The sequence below is a fragment of the Oryctolagus cuniculus genome, chromosome 1 (assembly GCF_964237555.1).
Source record: "Oryctolagus cuniculus chromosome 1, mOryCun1.1, whole genome shotgun sequence".
In the NCBI taxonomy this organism is placed as follows: Eukaryota; Metazoa; Chordata; class Mammalia; order Lagomorpha; family Leporidae; genus Oryctolagus; species Oryctolagus cuniculus.
In genome coordinates, this window is record NC_091432.1 from 158,008,469 (window position 1) to 158,029,500 (window position 21,032).

The 21,032-nt window shown below is 39.3% G+C and overlaps 1 protein-coding gene across 1 annotated transcript in view; it reads right to left on the reverse strand.

Moving 5' to 3' along the window:
* GDA (guanine deaminase) overlaps positions 1 to 21,032 on the reverse strand; it is a 107,230-nt gene that overhangs the window by 33,021 nt on the left and 53,177 nt on the right. The window contains exons 3-6 of the mRNA XM_002708206.5: positions 19,954 to 20,125; positions 12,452 to 12,539; positions 7,013 to 7,118; positions 1,082 to 1,109 (exon numbers count right to left, since the gene is read on the reverse strand). Coding sequence (XP_002708252.1) covers positions 1,082 to 1,109; positions 7,013 to 7,118; positions 12,452 to 12,539; positions 19,954 to 20,125 — 394 coding nt within the window. The remainder of the gene's footprint in view (positions 1 to 1,081; positions 1,110 to 7,012; positions 7,119 to 12,451; positions 12,540 to 19,953; positions 20,126 to 21,032) is intronic.

Consider the following 21,032-nt stretch of genomic DNA (forward strand, 5'->3'; position numbering starts at 1 on the left):
GGAGAGGGAGGAAAACCACTGAGGAAAGCTACCTTGAAAATGTTGACTCCACATTGGGCAATAACTGATTTTCATAGATCAACTGAAAACTTAATGAACTTAGGACCAAGTTTACCTGTGTGACTTAATTCAGGTTTCTTGCTGCCTATAGGCAAGGAGGGCCTAGAAAGGGGCCAAGAAAGTGCATGCAATAATAAAAGTAAAACAAATGTCGTATTTACATATATCTGATTTCAAACTGAGTTCCAAATAAAACACAGAGGACTAGGTATAGAGTTGCACCATATTGCAACGGAAAACAAAAAATGCCTGACCTCTGTTTTTGTAAGTCTGGCATTTTTGATTCCACAGAGAAGTGAGATCACACACTTTTTGTGCTTCTGTGTTTGGCTTATTTCACTTAGCATAATGTCCTCCAGATTCAGCCAAGTTATTGCAAATGGCAGGATTTTCTTTTTTATGGCTGAATAATATCCCACTTGGTGAGTATATACATGCATTTTCTTTATTCATTCATTCACCAGTGGGCACTTAGTTTATTTCCACATCTTGGCTTTAGTGCTGCAGTGAACATTGGGGTGCAGGAATCTCATCAAGATAACAATTTCATTTCCTTGGCTACATGCCCAGAAGGGAGACTGCTAGATTATATGCGGAGATGTTGATCAAAAGCTGCAAATTGCCGGTTATAAGATGAACAAGTTCTGGGGTCTAATGTATAGTATGAGTTCTGATGGATGTGTTAATTGATTTGATGTTGATAACCATGAAACAATGTATGCATGTGTGTGTGTGTGTGTGTATATATATACACATACATATATATATCAAATCATTACATGGGATGCCTTTAACATATACAATTATTGGTCATTTAAATATTTCAAAATCTAAAAAGTGGATGACTTTGCTAAGCTGAGTTGATGGATCCACTCTTAAAGCAATTTAAGGCTCTAGAAAAATAGTTCTTCATACATGAGGTAAGTCAGTATACAGAGAATAATTGCTATCACACTTAATAATGAATGCTACAACAAATACAAATGCAATCCAAATGCAAGCTCTGGACAGATATACTTACATTCCTTTGAAACATCTCTGACACAAATCTGTAAGAAAGAAACAAAAGGGAGTTAGGAAATTTAAGCATTTCTAATAAATGCTTATAAAGGGTAAAAACATGATCCTTACATGTCCTAATTTCCATGCAGACATTTCTAAGCTGCACATGTTTCATCTAACACTAATTAAAGATTAACAAGTAGTAATTACTTTGCTTTTTCATTTGCAGCCAAAGATGGAGAGCAAAATCAGAGAGAAATGCCATGTTATCATCTAGCATCAGTTGGGCTGTTTACAAGTATTCCCACAGCAATCAAGCTGTTCTACTAGCTCTAGCTCTGTTTAGGGGAATGTTGCAATATGTTATGCTCTGTGGATATTACAGTCATGGAGCCTAAAGCACCTGGAAGCATTTAGAAGCCATGGGCCTCTATACTTCTAATGATTCTAAAGTGCAAGCTACTCATTCATGTGGCATCACCATTTATTTTCAAAGGCAGAGTCCTACGAGGGATGGGCATTAGAGTAAGGCAGAGTAAGCCCAAAGCACAAGGGCGAATGGGTGATCTTAGAAGTTCTGCCTGTGGGGTTGGTGACAACTCTGAAACCCATGAAATGGCTACTTCCGCCCTGAGTGGGAAGGCTTTCTAGCTATAGCTTCCTGCTTTCTGGCATTCCTTTGTTTTTGGAATAAAATGCAATGAACTATTGCCACAATTATTACCACACACACAAAAATGGATGGCCAGGTATATCCCAATGCTAACAGGAAGGTGGGTACTTTCCTCCTCTTCATGAGCGTGTGTGTAGCAGCCCCACCATCTTCTCACTCCCCGAGCCCTTACAGAGGAGATAAAGGAGGACTGGGGACAGAGGAAAAAGTTGGACTTCAAAACCTTGCATCAGGAAAGGTTTGGTCTTGCGAAAGATTTATATCTAAATTATTTCTCCTATATCTCTCAGATGTTAAGCATAATACATTAAAGCTGCTGTTAAATTGTGAAGGTGTGGGGTGGGTGTTTAACCTTGTGGTTAAAATGCCAGTTAAAAACAACTACATCCCACATCAGAGTATCTGGGTTCTATATCCAGTTCTGGTTCCTGCGTCCAGCTTCTTGCTAATGCAGACCCTGGGAGGCAGTGGTGATGGCTCAAATAATTAGGTTCCTATCACCCATGTGGGAGACCTAGTTCCAGACTCCTGACTTCAGCCTAGCCCATTCTGGCCATTGTAAGCACTTGACAAGTGAACCAGTAGATGGCAATTTTGTCTCTCTGCCTTTCTCTTGCTCTCTCAAAATCCTCAAGGTATTATGTATAAATCATGTAAAAATGTAAGAAAAGTACTTAAATGATCAGAATATTTCAATGTTATATGAAAAATGACCTAATGAAAGCTCATGATATCAAATAATATTATGAACCCCCAACCCAAGCAAAAGCAATTTAATGAATAGGTCACATATACTGATAAGCAAATCCAGTCTACAAGAGAAGTCCTATATATAATGCAGAGACAGAGAGGGCAAAATCATTTAATTTAAAAAAGAATCCTTCATTTTACAGGATTTATCCTAGGATACCTGTGTCAAGTTCTTGGAGGCATCAAAATATAATGATAAACAAAAATAGCATGTCATGCAAAATTTTTTTGTAGGAACAAATCAATTTCATCAAGCTGGGTAAATGCACAGTGACTAGGCAAATGGAGAGCATGATTTAATGCATTGGTTCATCTTTCACTTTGACTATACAGCACTGGGAGACTCCAGAGTGTGTTAATACATCTTGAGCTTCTCAGTCAATTATTTTAAAGAATTATTTGAGAGAGAGAAAGATCTTTCATTCAATGGTTCACTTCCCAAAATGGCCATAACAACCAGGGCTGGGCCAGACCAAAGGCAGGAGTCAGGAATGCCATCAGGTCTCCCACATGGGGGCCAAGGACCTAAGCACTTGGGCCATCTTCTACTGCTTTCCCAGGTGCATCATCAGGGAGCTGGACTAGAAGCAGAGAAACCAGGAGACTCCAACTGGCACTCTGCTAGGGGAGGCCAGTGTCAAAGGTGGCAGCTTAACCTGCTGTGCTGCAACACTGGCCCCACTCCCAATCCTTTTTTTTTTTTTGATTGTTGCTGTAATAAATGATATCAGGGGACAGGAAAGATGGCTAGAAGAAGCTCTAGTATACCACAGGAGAAAATCATAGGTAGTTCAAGTCTTTGAAAGTGTCTCCACAAGTATTTATACTTGATAAAGTGTTCATTAAAAAAAAAGTCCCTTGCAAACTTTTCAAGGCATAACCACTGTCTACTTAACACTTATCTAAAGGGGATGTGCGTTAGAAAACACAAATATACAGGAACGTACATCCCACAGACTTATTTTTGAAAACTATTTTATTGAAGTATAATTTACAAACAAGAAAATTAATCTCTCTGAAGTGTACAATTTACTAATTTTAATAAATCTGCTGTGTTGCATAACCATTATCCCAATACGCATTTTAATGTTTTCGTTCCTCAGATCATATTTGGGGCACATATACAGTTAACAACTATTCCCACCACTATCTCCAGGCTATCTCTAATTCAACTTTCTGTTTTATGGATTTTTCTTTTCTATATATCTTACTTAAATAGAATCGTACAGTACAAGGACTTCCATGTTTGGTTGCTTACTCTTAGTTTAATTTTTGTGAAGTTCATCCGTGTGGTAGCATACAGCAGTACTTCATTCTTTTTAGGGCTAAATCCGTTGTATATTACATTGTATTTAACCTTTCACCAGTTGATGGACATTTAAATTGTTTGTACTGTTTGGTGCAAGACAAGTTTCAAGATGCCCTTGGTGACCCAGATCTCCCCTTTTTCCCTTGTAGTTCTCAGAATAACTGTAGAATGTACTGGAAATGCAACATCCTGAAACAAAGAAGAACTAGCCAGATCAGCCTGGTCTCTGTTCCTCCCAGAATAGATATCCTGCAACATTTTAGAAATGAAACTCAAGGTGGAATTTGCTCGAACAGTTGCTAACCACCAATGATTTACAAAGAGTATTTCTCCGCAGTGCACTAGTGGTCCTCATAGAAATGTCCAAATGGCATCTGTCTTTTATGATAAGAACACTGAATGTGACATAGGCTAAGTAGTTATTCACAGTCACACAGCTTTTCAGTGGCAGAGCCAGGGTTTAGTACTCTAAGTTCAGAGTTCTTTCTGTAGGCTGCAGCAGGACATGGGGCATGTACAGATGACAGTTGGCCCATCCTGGACAACTTCGCTGAGCCACAGGAACCAGCTCACCAAGAATCCTGGGCTTCCATTGCCCTTTGCTTCATATCTCTGAGGAATAAAGTTGTTTCATGTAACTTGTCATGTGAGTGTTCTGTCTCCCTGGGTGCGTGCAAGTGGACTGACACTGGGGACGTGTATTGGTGAGGTGTTTACAGTCCTCCTCTGGGACTGATACTGGGACACAGTGACCTTGCTTCACATTTGGCTTCTGTGTGTAAGCTGTTATGAATATTCAGCTGCAAGTCTGCACATGGGCCTGTGTTTTATCCGCCCAGTCCACACCTATGTTTTAGCGTTCTGTCTGCATCAGCACCCCACTTTTTGAGGTGGAGATCTCCCCAGAGCAGGCTATCAGCAGCCTCTGCTGAACCCTGCTCTAATCTGGCAGCAGCAGCAGGGCATGGCCACTCACTAGCTTCTACGTCACCACAGAAATCCTCAGAACCTTTGTGCTGGCCCATGCTCTGGGAGTACACAGACATGGAACCAAGGCCAGGAAAGAAGCCAGGGCCTTTGCTCCTGTCTGTCTCACCTCACCTCGGGAAGCTGTCCTTTCAGCCACGTTTTTGGAGAGGGTGTACTCATGCACTCTATGTGAGCATGTTATAAACAATCTAGATTATCTAGAACAACTTTTTTCTTGGCACAGTAGTACAAAATACTAGTAACGGAGACATATACCACCTTGAACAAACACCTTAGGTATCGAGTAAAATTCCTATCCTAGGAACTTCCAGTGGTTTAATTTCAGAGAACATTTTTCCTTTTCACTCCTTTTCACTCTTCTCCAAGTTTTGTTCTGAGAGAGTACATACTATTTGCTATTTTTCTTTAAAACAGTTATTTATTTATTTGAAAAACAGAGCTACAGGGGCCAGCGCTGGGGCACAGCAGGTTAACGCCCTGGCTTGAAGCACCGCATCCCATATGGGTGCTGGTTCTAGTCCCGGCTGCTCCTCTTCCAATCCAGCTCTCTGCTATGGCCTGGGAAAGCAGTGGAAGATGGCCCAAGTCCTTGGGCCCCTGTACCTGCATGAGAGACCTGGAAGAAGCTCCTGGCTCCTGGCTTGGGATCAGCACAGCTCCACCTGTTGCAGCCAATTGGGGGAGTGAACCATCGGATGGGAGACCTCTCTCTCTCTTTCTACCTCTCCTCTCTCTGTGTAACTCTTTTAAATAAATAAATAAATCTTAAAAAAAAAAAAAAAAGAAAAAGAAAAACAGAGCTACAGAGAGGAAGAGGCAGAGAGAGAAGTCTTCCATCCATTGGTTCAATCCCTAAATGGCCACAATGGCCAGAGTTGAGCCCATCCAAAGCCTGGAGCCAGGTCTCCCACGTGGGAACAGGGGTCCAAGTGTTAGGTAGGAAGTCAGATATGAGCTTCTGTGTGTGTGACAAAGGTCTATGTCCAGCATATGCATCTCAAGATCATCCCAATGACCTTATCTACATCCTGCCCTGCCCCTCCTGCCCCATAGCCTGCCAGGTGGGGGTACCCGCCCCTTCTGCCTGATAATCTTCCAGGTGCAGCCCAGAATCCGCATTTCAATATATCTGTATTTCAGTATCCTGCTCCGGATCCTGATCCTCCAAGGGGTCCTGCTCATTCCCTCCTCTAACCCAGGGCAGCACCAGCCAGGCTTCCTCCTGTCTGATAACTTCAGGGGAAAACTCAGATAGGAATTTTTTGTATTTACATCCAAAAAGTCTTTTGTTTCAGGAGAAGGAGATGTGAGAAGACAAAGACCTACCTCCTTAAAAACTGCTGGCCTAAATGTAGATGAGGCTCTCTCAGGTTCTGTCTGGAGAGGTGCCCATCAGTTCTTACGGATGTCCCTACCCTAATAAACCTTGCTATTTTACTTTCCATTACTCTCTGTCTCATGCCTGAATTCTTTCTTGCGCAAAGACAAGAACCCTGCCATTCCCGGTAACACATGGACATGGGCCATCTTCCACTGTTTTTTCAGGCCACAGCAGGGAGCTGGATGAGAAGTGGAGCAGCAGGGTCTCAGCTGGCACCCATGTGGGATGCTTTACCAGCTTTACCTGCTATGCCACAATGCTGATCCCCCACTATTTGCTACTTTTAAAAAATCTTTTTTAAGTGAGATTCTTTCATAAATCTGTATAATTCAAATTTCTGGATTTTTTATAAAATATTTTATTTCATAGCTGACTCCTCACTTCTACCACATTTTAAGATATATATCACAGCAAACACTGTTGCACAGTTTCTTTCTCTTGCTCTCCATTAAACGTGAGGTGGGCTCTATGCCATGGTAGAAAGAACTCTGGATTTAAAGTCACAGAGCCTGGTTTTCAGTCCTGGCTCCATCACTTAAGAGCTGCATGACCATAAGCAAGTCACTTAGCCTATGTCAGATTCAGTTTCCTTATAGAAGACAAGAGATTTAAATGGGCATCAAATGTGCACTGCAGAGAAATGCTCTTTGTAAATCATTATGATTAACAACTGAGCAGTTTTACTATAGACCATTGGACCCATTTCATTAAATAGAATGGCTGAATCACTACATACCTTTCCCAATTGCATTACAACAGCATCTTGTTTCCTCTCTCCATCCCAGACTCCCTGTGTGCTGCAAAGGTACCCATCCTCAAGGCAAATCATGACAAATGAGGGTGTTACCTCTCTGTTTCCTTGATGGATTCCTCAGTAGTTTCTTTGTATTCTGGAACAGTGTCATTCAAATCCATGCATACTTTGCCCACAAATGCCCTCTGCCCAAATTTATCTGTGAAAGAATAAAACAACTTAAAGACACATTTCTTTCTTAAACAGTACTTTTTGTGACCCTTTAACAGGCATTTTGAAATTCAAATCCTTATGAAAAACCTAAGTGAGAGTAGAAAAGATTGCCCACTATCCTACCACTTAAGAACAAAGGCAACAACAAAACCCCATTAAATTCGGCACATAGTGAAACTTCTGTCATTCAAAATTTTAACCCACCACCTCCTCCATCCCACTCCTAGGCTGGCCAGGTAATAATTGAGAGGGTTTTACTCATTACTCCACTTTTCCCTTTGCTAGTTGGAATTTTTTTTTCTTTTTCAAATTTTATTAAAGTTATACAAGTTTCATGTATTTCATATTATAGATTTAGGATCACAGTGATACTTCCCACCCTACCATCCCTCCCCACCATGCTCCAACCCTTCTTCTTCCTCCCTCTCACATTCCCACTCTTGATTTTTACAAAGATTTATTTTCAGCTTACTTAATAATCACAAAGTTAACCCTACACTAAGTAAAAGAGTTCAACAAACAGTATGAAGAAGAAAACACTGTTCTTCAACAGAAGAGTCAAGAGCTGTAAACAATCATCAAATCTCAGAATGTTCTTTTCACTCTAATACACTACATTTTTGGTACTCTATTACCTCGGAACAGAGAAAACATAACTTATCTGTCGTTTGGGGACTGATTTATTTTACTAAGTATAAAATTTCCAGTTGTGTCCATCTTATTATAAAAGATAGGATTGCATTTTTTTTTTTTACAGATGAGTAGTACTCCATAGTGTATATATACCACAATTTCTTTATCTAGTCAAAAGTTGATATACATCTGGGCTGACTTTACATCTTAGTTACTATGATTTGTACTGCAATGAACAGGGGGGGTACAGATCACTCTTTCATATGCTGATCTCTTGTGGTTTGAGTAATTCCCAAGGGTGGGGTGGTTGGATCATAAGGTGGGTCTGTATTCTAATTTCTGAGGTATCAATATACTGTCTTCCACAGTGGCTGTACCAGTTTACATTCCCACCAACAGTGGATTAGAGTACCTTTTTTTTCCCACATCCTCACCAGCATTTGTTGTTTGTTGATTTCTAACTGGAGTGAGGTGAAACCTCCTTGTGGTTTTGATTTGCATTTCCCTGATGGCTAGTGATCCTGAGCATATTTTAAGTGTCTGTTGGCCATTTGAATTTCCTCTCTTGGAAGATACCTGCTTAAATCCTTTGCCCATTTCTTAACTGGAATGTTTATTTTTTTATTGTTGAATTTCTTAAGCTCTTCATAGATTCTGGATGTTAATCCTTTATCTGTTGCATAGTTTGCAAATAATTTCTCCCATTCTGTCAGTTTCTTCTTCATTTTGCTGAGTGTTTATTTTGTAGTGCAGAAGTTCTTCAGCTTGATGTAATCCCATTTGTCAATTTTGGCTTTAGTAGCCTATGCTTCTGGGGTCTTTTCCATGGAGTCTATGCCTATGCCAATATCTTGCAGGGTTTCCCCAATGTTCTCTAGTAGTTTATTGGTATTGAGTCATAGATTTAGGTCTTTGATCCATTTTGAGTGGATTTTTGTATCAGGTGTAAAGTAGGGGTCTAGTTTCATACTTCTGCATGTAGAGATCCAGTTTTTCCAGCACCATTTGTTGAAGAGATAGTCTTTGCTCCAGGGATTGATTTTAGCTCCTTTGTGGAAGATAAGCTAATTGTAGATGCATGGATTGATTTCCGTAATTTCCATTCTGTTCCACTGGTCTACCCATCTGTTTTTATGCCAGTACAGGTTGTTTTGGTTATAACTGCCCTGTACCATGTCTTTTTTTTTTTCTTTTTTTCTTTTTTTTTTGACAGGCAGAGTGGACAGTGAGAGAGAGAGAGACAGAGAGAAAGGTCTTCCTTTGCCGTTGGTTCACCCTCCAATGGCCACCATGGCTGGTGCACTGCAGCCGGCGCACCACACTGATCTGATGGCAGGAGCCAGGTGCTTCTCCTGGTCTCCCATGGGGTGCAGGGTCCAAGGACTTGGGCCATCCTCCACTGCACTCCCGGGCCACAGCAGAGAGCTGGACTGGAAGAGGGGCAACCGGGACAGAATCCGGCGCCCCGACTGGGACTAGAACCCGGTGTGCCAGCGCCGCAAGGCAGAGGATTAGCTTAGTGAGCTGTGGCGCCGGCCCATGTACCATGTCTTAAAATCAGCTAATGTGACGCCTTCAGCTTTGTTTTTGTTGTATAGGATTGCTTTAGCTATTTGGGGTCTCCTGTGTTTCCATCTGAATTTTAGCATCATTTTCTAGATCTGTGAAGAATGTGGTTGGATTGGGACTCTTCCAATCCATGAACATGGAAGATTTTTCCATTTTTTAATGCCTTCTTCTATTTCGTTCTTTAATGTTTGTAATTTTCATTGCAGAGATCTTTGATATCCTTGGTGAAATTCATTCCAAGGTATTTGATTCTTTTTGGAGCTATTGTGAGTGAGATTGATCTTAAAAGTTCTTTCTCAGCCATGCATTATCTGTGTATGCAAAGGTTATTGATTTTTGTGTGTTGATTTTATATCCTGCCACTTCGCCAAACTCTTCTATGAGTTCCAATAGTGTCTCAGTAGAGTCATTTGTATCTCCTATATATAGAATCATGTCATCTGCAAATGGGATAGTTTGACTTCCTCCTTTCCAATTCGTATCTCTTTGATTTCTTTTTCTTGTCTAATAGCTCTGGCTAAAACTTCCAGGACTACATTAATTAGCAATGGTGAGAGTAGGCATCCTTGTCTGATTCCAGATCTTAGTCGGATTGCTTCCAACTTATCCCCATTCAGTACGATGCTAGCCATGCGTTTGTCATAAATTGCCTTGATTGTGTTGAGGAATGTTCCTTCTATACCCAATTTGCGTAAGGTTTTCATCATGAAAGGATGTTGTATTTTATCAAATGCTTTCTCTGCATCTATTGAGATAACCATATGGTTTCTATTTTTCAGTTTTGTCAATGTGATGTGTCACATTTATTGAGTTGTGAATGTTGAACCATCCCGGCATACCAGGGATAAATCCCAATTGGTCTGGGTGAATGATCTTTCTGATGTATTGTTGGATTTGATTAGTTAGTATTTTGTTGAGGATTTTTGCATCTATGTTCATCAGGGATATTGGTCTATTGTCCTCTTTCTCTGTTGTCCTTTTGGCCAGTATGTTTCCTAAAGTCATAAATAGCTTTGCTCTCATTTGAGCACTTGGTAAAGGAGGGACAGTCACAGACTTCAGAAAAACACTTGAACAGTCCTTGACATAGCTATACTTTGTTTCTTCTCCTTCTCTCTTTTCCATCCCCCCTCCAAACCCAACTGAATCACAGTCTCCATTCTTCTACTCTACCATCACCCCTTGGATTGAGTCTCTCTCTTTTTGTGATGGTCCTTTCTTACACAAAACACAGCAGGGTGTAGAACATGGCTCCTGGGTTTCAATAGACATGGGCTGGATTCCTTATGTCTCTGATTACTCCAAGGGTGTAGGATATTATTTGCTGAGATCTATATGTGCCCAGGGTCTTCTACTACGTGCAGGGTATGAGGAATATATGCAGTACTGTATATAAAAGGGTAGCAATGCCACTATTGTTATATGGGAGGCATTTTTGCTGAGTGCTACTAGCATCTCTCAGCCCTGGAAAACCTAGTCCTTATTAGCAAGAACTCTTGTTTCCACTAAGAGGCTGAAGCTACCTAGGTCAATGTGATTATTTTTGTAATATCACCACCCAGTCATAAGAATCTTTCTAAAGTATTTGCCTCTCTCTTTTCCCTGTAATTTATTTTAATATCAGGCCATTAGATTAGTATTGCTTAAAATATCGCCTTCATTATTTCACTCACCTGATTCAAACCTTCTTTGAGTCTTTGATGCACACATTCAAGCTCCTCCAAAATCAGAACCATCCCATCTGCCCAGGCCCCTCTCCCAGCCCACCATGGAATGGAACCCCTCCTCCAGTTAAACTGTTCTGCTTCCTGTTGCCATATCCACCGTAGATACTCCTTTCTCTAGCCCTCTGCTCATGTAATTTCCTGTGCCTAGAAGATATGTTACTCTCTCCTGATTTTATCTTCCCCCCAAAGCCCAGAATAAAGGTCCTCTCCATGGTGTCTTCCCAGATGACCTGGTCTTGATTCTTCTTAGCCTCTTCTGAAAACTATAATACTAACTTTTAGCATCACACATCAAGGCCTTTGGTATAAACTACCTTAGCCAACAAGCAATGGTATCAGTGTATCAGTCAACAGCATGTACTGAGCTCTTGTAATGTGCCACACACTGTGCTGGGTACAAGTTTTAGAATTACCAACCTGAACCCAGTCTCAGCTCTCTTTAGTAGCTGTGAAACTTTGGCATGATCTCTGTGATCATTTCATCCATCTGTAACATGAGGACACCAATAACTATCTTAGAAGGCTGTTAGATGGGGCTGGCGCCATGGCACACTAGGTTAATCCTCTGCCTGTGGCGCTGGTATCCCATATGGGAGCCGGTTCTAGTCCCGGTTGTTCCTCTTCCAGTCCAGCTCTCTGCTGTGGCCTGGGAAGGCAGTATAGGAAGGCCCGGGTGCTTGGGCCCCTGCACTCACATGGGAGACCAGGAGGAAGCACCTGACTCCTGGCTTCGGATTGACGCAGCTCCGGCCACTGCGGCCAGTTGGGAAATGAACCAACGGAAGAAAGACCTTTCTCTCTGACTCTCTCTGTCTCTTTCTCATTGTCTGTGACTCTACCTGTCAAATAAATAAATAAAATCTTAAAATAAAAGAAGGCTGATAGCTGCTAAGCCAATCCATACAGAGTGACTTGCACAGTGCTAGATGTCTAGTAACAGTATCACAAATGTTACCGGAGTTATTAATCAATGTGTGTAGGTATTCTGTCTGGTTCCCCAAGGGCAGAAACTATTTTCTATTTCACTGTGTTCCCAGCATCTAGCATAGTGTTCTGGGTCTAGTCAATAGCCAAAATGCATCTGTTGATTTGGAAATAAACATTGTTGCCAAGGCTAGGATTAGTAAACTTGTCCTATAAAATCCTAACTTAATATATAAAATTCAGATCCCAGTACAACCTTTTTAAACCAGAAATCATAAGCAACTAATCAAAGTACTTAAACAATAAAGAACATTCCTGGACCACGGTTATACACACTTAATTACCTGTAAAAATATGCAATTCTAGCAATGAAAAGGCAAGACTGCCCACAAGTATGAGTTGGTGCCAGGCATGGTCTAGCTCTCTTAGCTTGATGTGCCCATGAATCCTGTTTTCATCTGCTCACCTGTAATTTCCGCAAGGAGCAGAGATGAGTCAGTGTGAATTGTTCCAAAGTAACAGGCTGTGGTTGTTCCATTCTTTAGTGTTCTCCTCTAAAAATAAATCACAAAAACTCTGAATCGTGTGTGCTCAAAGTCACATGGCATGTAGGGATGAAAATAGAGTTCTAGTTTTTAATTTTAAAATGTTTTTATTTAAAGGTATGCCATCTTGATATGGAATGTAGTTAAGTAAATGGCAAAAGTATTTATATTCCGAAAGTGTTAGCTGGAGGAGAACTTGATACTTTTGATTTCCTAGATTCACACAGTTCTGGGTTCCAGAATTCATAAAATGTGATACTAATTAATTCTTTATTCTTAGGACTATTTCAGGATATCCAAATTTTATTGCATCTTGCAGTATGTAATAATATTTTTATATCTATTGCTGTGTAAAATCAGTCAGGCAGATTTCTAGTTTAACTGAACAGATCATGTATATCTATCTCCTTTCCTTAGCAAAGTTCCACTAGCATAACAGTAGAAAATTTAAGAACCTAAAAGGAGAATTTGAGAGGAGACATGAGCAAGGAAACATGTCAACATCTTTTTGGAAGACAAAAAACATGAAGAAGAGCCCAAGAGCAATTTGGAAAGAGAAAGAGAAGCAAGCAGGTGCTGATGGGGGATTATCTGGAAGTCTGTGTACAGATGATAAACCCTACAAGATTCTTGCTTTTCCCTGTTGCAATCAACTGATCATTCCCAACCTAGACCTTGTAGGAGAAATTTGTAAAAACTAGTTACTGTTTAGAGGGGCAAGCCCAGAAAGTCAAGGTGAAGAAGAGGTTTCAATGGAGATCCAGCTGACCCATTCCTCAGAAGGCCATGTGCACTGCCCTTACCACTGCCGGTAGGAAACTGGGGCACTCATTCCTCAAGAAAATCAAAGGCTCTAGAAGACAGCTGTCCTCAGAGCGACACTGGGAACCCACAACTGTAAGGGCTGTTCAGTGGCTTCACTGTCCATCCTATAATAAAGTTCACCAAGTCACAGGAGCTGCCTCTTCCCAGATCTTCCAATCAGCATCTCAGAATATCACATTTAAAGATGAATGCACGTTGAAGCTTTAACAGACACTAGAGGAAAGCAACCTTAAAATGCAGACATGTGGAGAGTGGAGGGAGAATCTGGAAAAACCTTAAAGGACACATAATGTACAAAGTCAAAAGGAAGCTCAGTTTATAAAAAAAAACACAAAACTGATTAACATCCTCAAAAAAATAAAATAGGACATTACATCCACAAAGCAAGGACAGAATGCTATGAAAACTGGAGAACAAGAGCTCTCCAAAAGTAAAAATATTAAAAGTGAAGTTTAGAAGCTGTTAAATGGGTTAAATCAGTACAGAATCTCTCAGAAAAAAGGCAACTTGGAAGTTAGGGGTCAAATGATAAGAAAATTGGCTTAATCTGGGAGGTACAATATTTAGAATTAGTATTTAAAATTTTTTTTGTTTAAATAGAGGTAACAAAATTACCTGAGATATGATATTAGTCTCCAAACTAAAAATTTTCACAGAATTCTCAGCACAGCAAGTGAAAACAGAATGCAAAGAAATTCATATAACTGTGAGATATTAAGTCTTTGAGTAAAGACAAGACACCAAAAGCTCCCAGAAAAAGAAAACCAGTCATAGACAAATGACAGAAATCACAGTGGTGCTGGATTTTTTGCTTTTTTACCAACATACTGGAGGCAGAACACCTTCAAAATTCTGGCGAAGTTATTTTTAAGGTAGAGTTTTATACCCTGGTAAATTATCAATCAAGTGTGAACAGACACAAACAGAGGTATGTGAAGGCAGAATAGAGAATACACAGAGTAAAGATATGTGAAGGTGGAGTGCATTTGAAAGATGTGAAAATTTTACCCTCCATGAACACTGTTTTCGGAAGCACCTAGTAGATGTGCTATGGCAAAATGAGAGAGAGATAGAAAGAAAAGGAATTCCTGGATCCAGGGAATAGGGACTAAACATGACAGAGGATAAGGGAATGCCCAGTAATATCAAGAAGGAAACAAGAGACTGACAGGACATGGGAGGATCTTCAAGGAAGAAGACAGGATTGGTAATGTCTGACCTGTTGGAGCCCCTGGGAGAAGGCCTGGTTGACCTGACTACTTACGGTTCAGTCTTTAGCAGAAGATTCTGTAAGTGCAGAGGAAAATTCCCTGAATGGGGTTCTTTCTTGTCTTTTGCCCATTTTTAGCTATAAGACCTGAGAAAACTACTTTCTCAGCATCCATTTCCTCCTTTGTGAAATAAAAAGACTTGACTGGAACAGCAGTCAGAAGCTCAGGTGTCAGCAGGAGAGACGAGGTTTGGAGTGAATATCACAGGAAGTGCATGCTCTACTCAGCTTTCTAGTCATTGTTGAACAATGATGTTAACTAATCCCAAAGGTCAAGAGCATTTGTATCTGAAGTTTTATATCAACCTGTCCAAATCTTAAGAAATGTTGCACATAAATAAAGTACATTTAGCTACCTGTAGAGGGTGTTTAGATCCTAAACTATAAACACAGATGCTCTCACAATCTCCCTTAACATGGCAAGTCCCATAGAAAAGCTCTCACCATGACAGAGGCATCAAATTTAATCTCCAGCAATTAGAGAAGTATCTGGACCCCTGCGTGAGCTAAGTGTTTATTGAATGAACATGTGAGGAAGCAAAATTACTAAAATAAGAGACATATACAAGTGGCTTCTTTATATGAACAAGATATTGTCTCCTTGAAAAAGGGAACAGGCTATTGTAACAGTAAGATTGAATTAATGCTTTCCAAAATCGGGCCATGCTTTCTCTAAGGACGAACTTCAGAGACACAAAAATAGATCCAGAAGTTTCAATATTTTTCTAGAAAACATCAAAAGAAAAATGGATTGGAGAGAATGCAGAGGTCTATGTAATCAAGAAAATGAACTGGAAAATTAATCTACAATTGAAATTTCAGAATATGAAGAATAAACAAAAATATCCTGAAGGCCAGCAAATTAGTGGAAAAGGAATGAGAATCAGATTATCATCTGCTTATTCAATGCTGGTAGGCAAATCCTTTCAAATATAATACCATTCAAGAGTAAGAGGAAAATAAACCTTTATGTAATTCAAGGATTTGGAATGTTTGTCACCCAAGTTTATTGGAAAGGATTGTCACAACTTGTGTCCTAACAAAATGAAGAATGCATTCAAAAACAGGGATCCCAGTAGTAAAAGAAAAAATAAAGCCCATCATTAAAGTACAGATGTTAAAAAGGAAACTGGGGGCAGGTATTGTGTTGTGGTGGCTTTGGCTGCAGCTTCAAATGCTCTCATTCTGTACTGGAATCCCAGTTCAAGTCACTTCTGATTGAGCTTCTTGCCAACGTGTCCTTGGAGGCAGCAAATAATGGCTCAGCTACTTGGGCCCCTGTCACCTCTGTGGGAGACCCAGATGTAGTTTTGGGCTCCTGATTTTAGCCTGGCCTAGCCCTAGCTGTTATGGGCATTTGGGGAGTGAACCAGCAGATGGAAGATCTCTATCTGGCTCTCTGTCTCTGTCTCTCTCTGGTATGCCTTTTAAGTAGATGAAAAAATAAACATTTAAAAAAAATAAATTTTGATTAAACTAAACCTGATTTTAAAATTAAAATTAAAACATCTTAAATTAAGCATACATGGTGAAAAAATACACTGGAACTAAAATCTCAGATGATAAAACATAGGACATGGCAAAGTAGGAAGTGATAAAGAAGGGAAGAGAACATGAATGTTCTTATCTTGTTATATGGGGCAATTTAGAGTAAATAATGTAAGACTTCATATCAGAGATACAAATAATGCCATATCAACAGGAAAAACATCTATCTTTAAACAGAAGAATAGAATCATAAAAGTTAACCTTGGATTAGATCACAAAGTAAGTTTCTACTATCCTTCCCACCACCCAAAATGATACAGGTTAAAGTGACTAACCAACTAGAATAAAATAAAATTAAAACAAAAACATAATCCAAATTTTTCTAAACTCTCAAAATCAATAAGAACCTGTCTACAATCTTGGCTTGAAGATGAAACAAAAATGTGGCCATCTAGCAATGAATACAATGGAAGCACCACACAGAGGCTGGGAATTTAATCCCTGTCTGGAGGTCAAGACTGAGCGAGGGAATGTGTGGCTTAGAGGAGGAAAAGTTTAACTGCTTGGGAAATTGTGGTTTCAAATTGTAATGGAATGAACTAAAAAGTTAAGAAAGTTCAAGAATCTTCCCAAATTATAGTCAAAGAAGAGGACAGCAAGAGCCCACAGAGAAAAGAAAAAAGAAGAAAAGAAGATGGAAGGGAGAGAGAGATGGGGGAAAGAATCCAGAAACTACTCCTGTTTGCTTTCATTTGAGTTCATTTATTTAAATACCCAAGCTACACATTTGTTACTTACATAGTTAGAAAAAAAAAGGAGTTTGGATTAAAAATTTTACTCTAAAATGAGCTACTTTCTTTATTCACACTTTCTGTGTGGGTTTCCCCCAAGCCACTATCCTACTCTAGTTCCTCACAAGTGTTAGAGAGAACTAATAACAAATATGGAGTTTTCTAACTTGTAAATAAGTCTATCAAGAACGTCAGCAAACTTCTGGCTGTGTTTCTCAACCTTTCCCTGACCTACAATTTTTGACAGAAAGTGTTTTGAGATCAAGTTTTGTGAGCTCAAAATGGATTCCAAAGTTAAGATGACCATGAACTTCTAGGCCAGTAGCAATGGACTTTTAATAGGTTGGGTGATTTCCAGTAGCTAAAATAGGTGGTCTGACTCACCATATGTCTTTGGAATTCGTTGGATTCCTTATTCATCTGCCCAGTGATTGACAACTCCATAAGATAACCATTCATTCTGTTATCCAGGAGAATACTTGCAACTGGTTGTCTTAGTATACTTACTTTCCTGTTCCTTAACTATAATTTGGGAAGATTCTTGAACTTTCTAGACTTTTTTAGCTTATTCCAGTTCCATTTGAAATTAAAATCTCTCATCCAGTTTGCAGTGGTTAACTGGAGATATTCTAGGTTTCACTTAAGAGATATTTACTAAAATATGTGTTAAATTATTGGCAGATTAAATTATCTCTGCCACAATGTATGGTGTGAGTTTGCTGAAATATATCTATACCTGTTTTCTGGGGGAGGAAATAGAAAACAAAAGAATTTTTAGTTTTATTCATGTGTACTTCTTTCATATCCCTTTGCATTATCTCGGAAATCCTTCAGCTTAGAGACAGGTTCAAATCTATGAAACAGATGTTAACCATCAGCTCATCCATGTGTCAAAATGTGTGGGCTTGCAAATAACCGGAAACATGTGATATATGCATTGCAAATGCTTGTTAGAAATAAAACCTAGTTTGTATTCATTGACATCAAATGCTTAAATCTCTGGTGTAAGAAATAATGTTTATGGAGTATTGCCTGAAGTATATTCAGTCCTTGACACTGTATCTCTCTGAACAACAACAACAAAAAAAACACAAAGATTGCTACATTTGAACTTTCTGATACTGAGCATCTTCATAATGTAAGAAGGTACTTCAAAGTGTTCACAGAAATGTTTATTATGAAAAACCCTACACATGGAATTCAAAATTTTGCACCAACATAACTTAACTTTTTATTCTATTTTGTCAGGAATTTTCTGAAGTAGACTCATATGTTTTGAGAAAACAGCATCTATCCACATTAAGAAATATTGAGACTAATTTTCTTAAGTTTTGATATGGGAACTAGATAGGCTTTATCTTAACAAATGTGTTCTTTTATCATATGCAGAGTGTAAATTTAATTTTTTACCTCCCTGGGTCAGGCACTAGAAGACTTAAAGCCAAATTTGTGACTAACCCTAACAGGTGCATACTCAATGGCATGGATTTACTTCTTGTTTTCTTTTTTTTTTTTTTTTCTCCCATCTTTTTTTTTCCTTTTCAGTTATTTATTTCATTTTATTGCAGACTGTGCAATTTTAACCAACTCAAATCCCCTTCAGACCAGTGCAAGGTATAAATAAGTTTTGATGATAAAGATTTGGTATGGTTAGCACAGTTCATTAACACATTGCAGCAGCAGTTTCATTCATAACTTTTGTCCTCAGTTTTTCTGGTGTCATGTGGATGCAAGTTAAATACGTGGGTTCCGCAATTACACTGAATTTATAATTAAGTGAGGCAAGTGTGTAAATGTTTGTGCTTGCTTTTAGTCTAAGGGTGGAATGATGTAAGACAAGGCAAACTGGCAGGCTGACTAGGCCAATAACCAGGAGGCCTGAAATACTGTCCCACCAAATAGTCAAGACCTTAGGAGAAAAACCCTCAGCGGACCCCACAAAAACCCAGCAGTATTCAGACCATATGTGCTGAACAACAGCAGGCAGTGGCCAGACCAAAAGGCATTTGTAGTTTTGATTTCACTGTTGCAGAAGTTGCTTCTGGTTGCTACGTGTATTCTGGTACAGGGCATAGGCTTAGAACAGAAAAAAAGGAAGTAATTTCCTTGAAAGTAGAAGGGAAAACATTTTCAGAACTTTCAAAATATGAGGAGACTTCAAAAAGTTCAGAGAATATAGAATTAAAATGTTTATTTTGATGTAAAATAATTTTGAAATCCATGCATAAAAGGAGTCTTCAAAATGTTCATGAAAATTCACATTCTAAAAAAAGGTTAGAACTCCACATTTTTCACATCAAACTAAACTCATCTTTTAATTCCATTTTCCACGAACTTCTTGAAGTGACTTGGTTCAGTTGGCACATACACTGGAACCACTGTTCAATGACTGAACTAGCCCCAGAGTTCCCTCTAGTGGTGCTAACGCTCGTCAGTCCCATGTGCTCTGTGGTAAGGCACTATCCTTTTTTCCTTCCCTGCAGAGCTACAAAAACAACATGCTATCTTTCCAAAAGTAATTGACTATTTTAATTTTAGATTTCCTTGGGTATTTTTTTTAAAAAAAACTATATAGTTTTTATCACGTGTTAGACACCATTTTAAGAACCTCACAAATATTAACTTGAATTACCATAATAATTCTAGGAAGTAGGTATTATCATTATTTGTATTTTTTACAGATGGGAAAAGTGTGTCACATAACCTTCCAAAGGTCTCTATCTAATCCATATGGTCCTAAGAACAGAATTATGAATTGGCAGGGGCAGGAAACACACATATGCATTTAAGTCAAATTTGATAATGTGAAACATAATAAGAAAAAGAGAGTAACATAGAGCCAACCAGAATGGGTATTCAGGAACTTGGATTCAAATTCTCTTTACCACTGACCAGCTATGTAAGTGAGATGGTCACAAAGGAGTGGAAAATTCTCTTTGGTCTTTCTTCGTCTTAAGTACCTATAATTTATAACTGAAATCTGTCTGAAGACATGGATGTTGCTATGGATGACCAACCATAACTCAATACTCACGCACGGGATACTTACAACAACTCTGGTGTAGACTTCTTCAGCAAAGTCGATGTTCCTGAACTTGTGTTCTGAAGGAAATGTGTACTTGGCCAACCACTCCAAAAGTGGTAGATCTACGTTACTTCCAGCAAAGAAATACTGAGGGGCGTGGATGTGAGTGTCAACCAGCCCAGGCATGAAGAACTCACTGGAAATTAAGATAAGGAGAGAAGTAGTTAATAACATCTTTAGTCATTTCCCATGTCTTTAAATCACATTTTCTCTTGACAATGATTTAATTGTTCATCTCACACAGGATTAAAACTGATGCAACCAAATAACTAAATTCTTCTGATATTTAGGGATCAGGAAACCAAAATAAAGCTCTGCTAGGGAGGGTACAGCTGCTAAGTTTACATGGTGGCTGTGAGGCTAAATAAACATGGTGAGGGGTGGAAAATACAGCACCAAATAGGAGCAAGGCCTAAGAAACAGGGAAGCTATGACTTACTCCATGACTTCGTTCTCTGAACCAGTGGCTGTAGGAGAGAACAAAGATGGGATTGGGAGCTGGGGAGTCTTCAAAGCCAGGTCAAGGATGGTACACACAAGTCACTAAGGGAGGCAGAAGGTGAGAAACAGACTGGCTGCAGTTTTAGATTCAGCAGCTATCTTGACCTTGGCAAGAAATTTAGTTCTCCTTCTGCTGAAGGGACTGAGTTCTGAAATAGAAGCAGCTGGGTACAGACACTCAGTCTTAGGAGACAGGAACACAAATGGGTCAGTGGTATACCTAGGTGAAGTGGCAGTAGTGATGCTGTGACAAGCATCTCTTGATGTTTCGATCACTCCTTCTGTTATTCTGATCCACCAATTAATATTCTCATTTCTACTAATTCCTATACTACCAAGTTCTGGAAAGACATTTTTAAGTCTTCAGAGACATTATTCACAGAATTGAGATAGCTCATTACTAGCAAAAACTTAAAGCTTTTGTAAAGAACTAATCGAATTCACTAGTGTCTCTTAAGTGCCTAACCTTATCCAGATAGACATATGCTGAACAAAGGTGTGCACCACCACCACCATCAGCCTGAGAAAATATTACATTGCAT